The 7,790-nt window shown below is 46.6% G+C and overlaps 2 protein-coding genes across 4 annotated transcripts; both read right to left on the bottom strand.

Moving 5' to 3' along the window:
* Positions 1-435: 435 nt before the first annotated feature.
* On the bottom strand, positions 436-1,683 carry LOC120661959 (probable glutathione S-transferase). Its single transcript, XM_039940996.1, has one exon. It carries the CDS (start codon positions 1,427-1,429, stop codon positions 734-736), a length of 696 nt encoding a protein of 231 aa, XP_039796930.1. The 5' UTR covers positions 1,430-1,683; the 3' UTR covers positions 436-733.
* Positions 1,684-2,481: 798 nt separating this feature from the next.
* Positions 2,482-7,027, bottom strand: LOC120661941. 3 transcript variants are annotated; one of them, XM_039940977.1, is made up of 2 exons: positions 6,695-7,027; positions 2,482-2,900 (listed from the first exon to the last, which is right to left on the bottom strand). In XM_039940977.1, exons 1-2 carry the CDS (start codon positions 6,964-6,966, stop codon positions 2,804-2,806), a joined length of 369 nt encoding a protein of 122 aa, XP_039796911.1. In that variant the 5' UTR covers positions 6,967-7,027; the 3' UTR covers positions 2,482-2,803. The 3 variants fall into 3 exon arrangements, with proteins under 3 accessions (XP_039796911.1, XP_039796903.1, XP_039796919.1); XM_039940969.1 differs by having other exon boundaries at positions 2,511-2,906; positions 6,695-7,013; XM_039940985.1 differs by lacking the exon at positions 2,482-2,900 and adding an exon at positions 4,351-4,601.
* Positions 7,028-7,790: the final 763 nt, after the last annotated feature.

The raw sequence follows: 7,790 nt of genomic DNA, 5'->3' as shown, positions 1-7,790 counted from the left end.
CATCAAATAGAAGTTTCACCATGGATTGACCGACCGAACAAGAAACTACCATTGTATCACTGCTAGTGAAGTTTGGCCAAGGAATGGGCCTACGCTGAACACTATCAGTAAATAAGTCGTTCTTGTCCAATTGAGGAGGTGGCCATGGTGGTCTTTGTTGTGAAGTAACCCAATCATCATTACTGAAAGGTGGCCATAAGCTGCACTTAATAGTTTCATGAAGCAAAATGTGATAGTGTTGCTTAGGTGGTGGCCAAGGTCATATGCCAGCCATATCAGAACACAATCGCACTGAACCATGAGGGGTCAATTCCTCGAACTGAGCCTCATGTACATCAGTAGCAAGGCACCACAGAACATCACCAACTGAGTATGCAGAGTTGAATTTTGTGATGTACCTGCTCGGCATGAACTCGAGTGAGAAGCCCGTGTTACTACAGCCAAACCAAAAGTATATAAGGTTCATTACATGGGCCAAGCCCAACGCATACAGGTTTACAAGCCCAGAACACCAACCCAATTATTACTCCTATTATGTGCCCTTGGCCAGGTCATGACATACGAGTGTCTACAAGAGATTGGAGTTGTACATTTGTATTAGATAACGAGATCATCGAGCATGTGCCTCGACGTCGATGGATTATTAACGTTCATTAAAAGAATACTAATAACTTGCTTAAAAGTACCAGAGCTATAGCTGTCACACTAGTACATTATGGCCCCGTCCGTTCACTCACTCATCAATATTGTAAAACTCCCTGTGGATCTCGTACATGTCGTGGCCCGAGGGGAGCACGCCGCGCACGCTCTCCCGCTCGGCGCACCTCGCCACCCACCGCACCAGCGCGGGGCACTCCGCCGCCATGTCCACCCCGCCGTGCCGCTCGTACCCGTGGAACATGGCCGAGAACGGCACCAGCGCGACGTCCAGGAACCCGAGCTCGCCGCCGCCGAAGAAGGCCCCGTCCCCGAGCACCGCCTCCAGCCGCCGGAGGTGCCCCAGGAGCTCCGCCGCCGCCGCCGCCTTCGCCTCGCCGCGGCTCGTGAAGAGCCTCGTCTGCGCGCCGTACACCTCCCGGTCCACGAAGTCGGCCCAGAACCTGGCGCGCGCCCGCTCGATCGGGTCGGCGGGGAGCAGGCGGCGGCCGCCGCCGCCGCTCCAGACCTCGTCGACGTACTCGACGATGTTCAGGGAGCCGCAGACCGGGCGGCCGCCGTGGATGAGGATGGGGATGGAGCGGAGGACCGGGTTCATGCGGCGCACGAGGTCGCTCCGCCGCCGGACCCGGAGGTCCTCCTCGACGAAGGCGAAGGGGACCCCCTTCTCCCGCAGCGCGATCCGCGCCCGCATCCCGAACCCGTTGCACCAGAAGTCCACGCACGTCACCGCCTCCTCGTGCTCCTGGCTGCTCGCCGCCGCCGTCGCCATGGCAGACGTCAGGTGGTCAAGCGAATTACTGCCTACTCGCTTTGGTAAATCGGATGGTGCGTGGTGGGTGATGGCTCGGTTACTGATCGATGAGCATGCAATGATAGGTTATATATAAGTTGGGTAGACCGTGGATCGAGTTGGGTGTGATGCGATCACTGCTTGCGTAGGGCTGCTACATCTCTTTGAAAAGTTGGTGGTGGAATGGCAATCGTTCACGCAGTAGATCTTCATGTACTTTTAGTTGTTGGCTTGTTGTTTCTGTCAAAGACGATCTGTCAAAGTTTGGACACGAGATGTTGCTGTCAGAGTTGCAAAGTCATCAGCAACGACGACTGCTTCAATCAAACTGACTAGTAAGCTTCTTAATCTGACTGCCGAGATATTCATGGATGCTCTGTTGAGGATCGATCCTCGTATCCATGGATGATGGATCTCAATTTGACTGCCGAGATATTCCAAGCAGAAGGCGCAGCAGCTATACGAATACAGGGGAGGAGGAGATGCTAGCTAGGATGGTGGCTATGTTAAATTACTGGGTGCCTCTCACCTCCTTTGTCTCTTGTTAGCTGTGTCATCACCCAGCATCACCTGCAGGAAAACAGAGGAAAGGAAAGAGGAGAGTGAGATGGCATGATGAGGCCTCGAGACTTGTTGAATGCCAAGTGGTGTAGAACAGAGCATCATGCATCAAGTCGTGTTGGAGTGCCATGCTCATGCATTGGGACCCTCCACACCGACCGACCCACCGTTGATGCACAGGCACAGCACGCAGCGCCCCTGAAGCGTTGCCTTCAGTTTTACGCTCCTCTCAGGAGCAACAAGTAGCTTGCATGGTTAGCACTGCCAACCTTAAACAGCAAACAATCGATCGAGACGCTCAAACCTTCCTGCATCGACAGCATAGGAAGGACTCTCTACTCCTCTTGAGACTTGAAGGATACAAGTTCAAACATTTCTCAATTTGAAGGCGTTTTGCAAACTTACAGCAAAACATGCAAGCTTCCAAAATCACTTGTCAGGGTCTGAGCATCTGTCAAACACGGGCTGAATTACCATATTTGCTGCTTTGCCAAAACAATAACAAAGCTATGATATTTTATTTGTTCACGACAATTGCAAAGAAATAAATGGTGTTTCCTCACAGGTGAACAATAGAAGTAACCAAGTAGGAGCTGTGGCAAAACATGTTGCCAAGGGCACTGCAAGCTCTTGCTCTTATATCAGAGTCTTCATTTGATTAAAAAAATATTACCAAATCCAACAAGGTTAGCTTTATAGATGGAGTCATAAAAGCCCTGGAAACAATCTCAGTTGTAAAAGTAGCAATCTAAATATCCAACAATGATCTCACACAATCAGACTCCCGCCACATCAGTGTAGGAGAAGCATGGCGACGAGAGTGAGAAAACCCATGCCGAGAACGATCTCGCACGACATCTCCACCGCGGACCTCTTGGCCTCAATCATGCTGTCCCTGCCAGAAATGGATAAACCACCAATGAAAAAATTAAAAGAAACATTGAAAGGTGAAATGCTAGGCACTGCAATGTGTTCAGTATAATATGCATCATAGGGGTTCTCCTATTGTTTTCGCTCAAAAAAAGATCCAGACTCTGCAATGTGTAGTCGGTGACTTAGCCAACAACTTCTAAGCCGAGACTATGAGATGAAACTCCAATAACCATGTACCAAAAAGGATCAAATGAGAAACAAAACACTTCACTCAGGGTACCAATTGCTGTATTCTTTACCAAGTCTATGTGCTTTTGACTCTAATTTTTTGGTCACATTATGTCTTTCAAGTTTCACCTGGAAAAAGATTTTCTAGCTCTGTTCTTAGTTGAAGCTTGAATTCATGAAGTAAATAAAACCATGACGTAACAGAAGACAATGACTGCCATTTTACAGATGCTAAGGGGGGGAATGAGAAATGGTACAGATGCTAAGGTAGTCAAGGATTTGGTGCAGGAGACAAGATGCACAATAGAGGCTTTGCAAGAAACAAAGTTGTCAGTAATCAATGAGACTGATATTACTGAGATACTAGCAGTAAGATTCAGCAAACAGTTTGCATACCTACCAGCTCAGGGAACCAGGGGGGGTGCACTGATAGCAGTGGATGAGGATTACTACAACATATGTCGGTCAGAAGTGAGAGATCACATAGTCTCGGTGTGTGTAACATCCACTCAATGTACAGAATCTTGGTGGCTAACCGTAGTGTACGGCCCACAGGGAGACAGGGGAAAAGATCGAGTTTCTAAGGGAACTGAGAGAACTCAAATCAGTAGTGGGAGATAAATGGTTGGTAATTGGAGACTTCAATTTAATTGTAACAGATGAAGACAAGAGTAACAACAACTTAAATAGGAGGCTTATGGGGGAATTTAGAAGCACACTGAAATACCTAGAACTAAAAGAGATAAACTTGAGAGGCAGGAAGTACACGTGGACCAATGATACAACTCAAACAAGAATCAATCGTGCCTTTTGTTCAGTACATTGGGACTTAATGCTACCAGCCTCGGACTTGCAAGCACTGTCTTCACTTGTCTCTGACCACAGCCCTCTACTTCTGGTTGGGGCAACAGCAGTTCATAAATAAGGAGGATTTCGGTTTGAGATATTCTGGTCAAAGATCCAAGGATATCATGATGTGGTAAAACATGCATGGGAACAACCAGTTACAGTGCATAATCCTTTCCTCAGACTTGCACATCAAGCTGTCAAGAACTGCTAAGGCACTGAAGCAATGGGCAAAGAAAAAAATTGGAAACAACAAGCTCCTGTTTATTGCAGCAAGGCAGCTAATAGGAATTCTAGACGTGGTACAAGAGCATAGACAGCTAAGTCAAGCTGAGCTTCAGTAAGAAGAGACCTGAAATTTCGCTTCTTGGGTATGACTGCACTAGAAAAGCTAAGAGCAAAACAGCAATCAATGTTGTCGAGCATTAGAGCAGCTGAAGCAAACACAAAGTTGTTTTACATACAAGTGAATGGCAGGAGAAGAAAAAATTTCATCAGACAGTTGCATACAAATAATGGCATTATGCACACACATGAGGAGAAAGCAAATTGTATACTTCAACACTTCAGCTCCAGACTCGGCATACAAGAGAGTAGAGAGGTGACCTTGGACTGGGAACAGATTCAACTAAGCCGGCATGATCTGCAACATTTGGAGGCAGAATTCACTGAGGCAGAACTGTTGTCAGTTGTACAAAATATTGCTTCAGACAAAGCACCAGGGCCAGATGGTTTCATTGGGGCATTTTACAAAGCAAGCTGGGAGACAATCAAGCTCGATTTACTTGCAGCTGCCAACTTCTTCTTCAATTGTCATGACCAACATTTCAATCTGCTCAACAATGCTCACATTGTTTTACTACCAAAAAAGGAGGATGCCAAAACAGTTGGGGATTTTAGGCCGATAAGTCTGTCAAATAGCATTGTGAAGCTAATTTCAAAGCTGCTGGCCACTAGACTGACAGCAGATCTTGATGATTTAGTTTCTCGGGCGCAGAGTGCTTTCATCAAGAAACGAAGTATACATGACAACTTCCTCTACACACAGAACCTGATCAGAGAGCTGCATAGGGCTGGCAAACCAACCCTATTTATGAAAATAGATATTGCTAAGGCTTGAATAGATATTGCTAAGGCTTTTGACACTGTCAGGTTGCAGGAGGTCCTTGAGCAGTTTGGCTTTGGTCACAGGTGGAAAACTTGGGTGACAACCTTATTGGCAACTTCATCATCTTCGGTTCTTCTCAATGGAGCAAGAGGGAAATGGTTCAAACATAGAACTGGGCTTCGACAAGGGGATCCACTATCCCCAATGTTATTTATTCTGGCAATGGAACCTTTGCAGCTAATGCTACAAAAAGCAACTGACCAAGGATTGCTAACACCGATCAAGAATAGAAGAGCAAAACTGAGGATAAGCCTATTCACAGATGATGCAGAAATTTTTCTCAACCCAACAAGTGAGGAAGTGCAAGCAGTAAAGAACATCTTATGTGCCTTTGGCAACATTTCAGGGCTTATAACAAACACAGAAAAGAGTGTGGTTTACCCAGTGCGTTGTGAGGAACTTGATCTGCAGCACATCTTGGAACCTTTCTCATGCCCAGTGAAAGCTTTTCCATGTACATATTTGGGACTTCCTCTGCATGTCAGACAAATCAGACGCGTGGACGTCCAACCGCTAATTGACAAAGTGGGAGCAAGGCTAGCAGCTTGGAAAGGAAAACTACTAAATAAAGCAGGAAGATTAAGGCTGGTAAACGCCATACTGACATCAATACCGACTTACTATTTGACTGTGTTCAAGCTGCAAAAATGGGCTATTAAGAAAATTGATAAGCTAAGGAGGAGTTTCTTATGGAAGGGATAAACAGATGCAAATAGGGGACATTGTTTGGTGAATTGGGGCAAAGTAATGAGGCCAAAGGATTTTGGAGGTCTGGGTGTCTTAGATCTGGACCTCTTCAGTAGGGCACTAAGGCTAAGATGGTTATGGCATGAATGGGTTTCCCCTGAAAAACCCTGGGTTGGCACAACTCCACCAGTAAACACAGTTGATAAACAACTCTTTCGAGCAAGCACAGTGGTCACCTTAGGGGATGGTACAAGGGCAAGTTTCTGGCAATCGTCCTGGCTACATGGCAAAGCACCAATGGATGTTTTCCCTGACTTATTCAAGCTGGCATGGAGGAAGAATAAAACAGTCAAGGAAGAGGTGCACAATCAGAATTGGATCAGAGGGTTATGGCGCATGCAGACAGTGACTGAAATGGCCAACTTTGTTAAGCTTTGGGATGCAGTTCAGGAGGTGCAACTGTGTGACCAACCGGATCAAATAACTTGGAAGTGGACAGCGCATGGGAAGTATACAGCAAAATCGGCTTATAATGCGCAGTTTGTGGGGTCTTACAGCAACTTCCAGGGACACTCCATTTGGAAGGCTGATTCGGAAGGCAAACACAAATTCTTTGCTTGGCTATCGGTACAGTCCAAAATTCTAACAGCGGACAAATTGTTGAGCAGGCAATGGCCATGTAATCCAGTGTGTTCACTCTGCAACAATGACCAAGAAACAGCAGAGCATCTGGTTCTACACTGCAACTTTGCTAAACAAGTATGGGAAAAAATGACAGATTGGACTCAGCAGCTGGTGCAACCTCCACAAAACGGAATCCAGGTAGCTGATTGGTGGGAAAAGGAACTTGCCCAATTACCAAAGAAAACAAGACAAAGCACCTGTACTTAGCCCGTGCAGCAGAGAGCTCGTCCTCCATCCTCGAGACCTCTCGACGGAGGGAGTGGAGCTCCTTGGAGGAGGAGGAGGAGAGCTCGGTCAGCTGGCTCTTCAGCCAGAGCTGGTTCGACGTCCACTCCTCCTCCACCTTCTCCTCCGCCTTGGCGAGCCGGCGAGGGGCGGCGTCTCCGGTGGTGGCGGCGAACCGCCGACGCGCGGCGCCGATCCCACGGCGGCCAACCGCGCCGATACGGGCGACGGACCCTGCGGCCATGCTGGCGGCGGCGGCGGAACTTGGAGGCCCGGGTGGCGGCGGAGGAGCTGGGAGGCCCGGGCGGCGGCGGCGGCGGAGCAGGGAGCCTCGGTGTTGGGGGCGGCGGCGGAACGGGGGAGGCAGGTGCGCCACGACTATATGTCGCTCGGGCGACAAATTCAGACTTCATCACCCACGTGCGTGTATGGGCCGCAATAGTATAATTGGGCCGAATCTGGTGTGGTTCTTTCCGCGTTGGCTCTTCTACAAATGAATTTGGTGGGCTAGTGGTGGCCTGATGCGGTCTTTTATGTTAATTTCTTGGATTATATTTTTTTATTATCCGATTCTGCTACTGCATGTCACCGCTTCACATGTTATTTTTTTCTAGTTTTTATATTTTTTTGTTTTTCATTTCTTTTTCCTTGCACTGCTTTCTGTTTATTTATTTTTTCTTGCCCTCTTTTTCAATCTAAAACCCATATACAATCAATGTTCCATGACGTTGATTCCTTTGTTCGTTTTGTAGATTAAATTATTCTGTGTTGTTGATCTATTTGTTCGTGATGTTTAATATTTTATTTGTTGTACATATTATTTGTTCGTTATATTTAATTTTTTTTCATCAAAATAATTATTTGTTCGTCTTGTTAAATTATTTGTTTCCAAGATTCAAAATTAATTTTTAGTGTAAAAGAAAATGTTTAAATAAATATCGTGCAAACATAGGCAAGTATGGTCTTATTTTGAAGATCTTATCATAAGAAAAATAATTATGCAGTCTGAATTTAATTTGGATGTCCAATTTAATCCTTGTAGCTTTTTTAGTTTCAAATTTGCATGCA

This window comes from Panicum virgatum, chromosome 2K, assembly GCF_016808335.1.
Source record: "Panicum virgatum strain AP13 chromosome 2K, P.virgatum_v5, whole genome shotgun sequence".
NCBI lineage: Eukaryota > Viridiplantae > Streptophyta > Magnoliopsida > Poales > Poaceae > Panicum > Panicum virgatum.
Note: the sequence above shows the minus strand (reverse complement) of the source record. Positions and strands in the feature narration are given on the sequence as shown.

What these genes read in the sequence shown, in the direction of transcription:
- LOC120661959 (XM_039940996.1), bottom strand. Translation starts at nt 1,429, where the DNA reads ATGGCGACGGCGGCGGCGAGCAGCCAGGAGCACGAGGAGGCGGTGACG.
- LOC120661941 (XM_039940969.1), bottom strand. Translation starts at nt 6,966, where the DNA reads ATGGCCGCAGGGTCCGTCGCCCGTATCGGCGCGGTTGGCCGCCGTGGG. An exon ending in GCTGCACGGGCTAAGTACAG is followed by an intron (nt 2,907 to 6,694) that starts GTGCTTTGTCTT and finishes CATTTCTGGCAG; the next exon opens with GGACAGCATGATTGAGGCCA.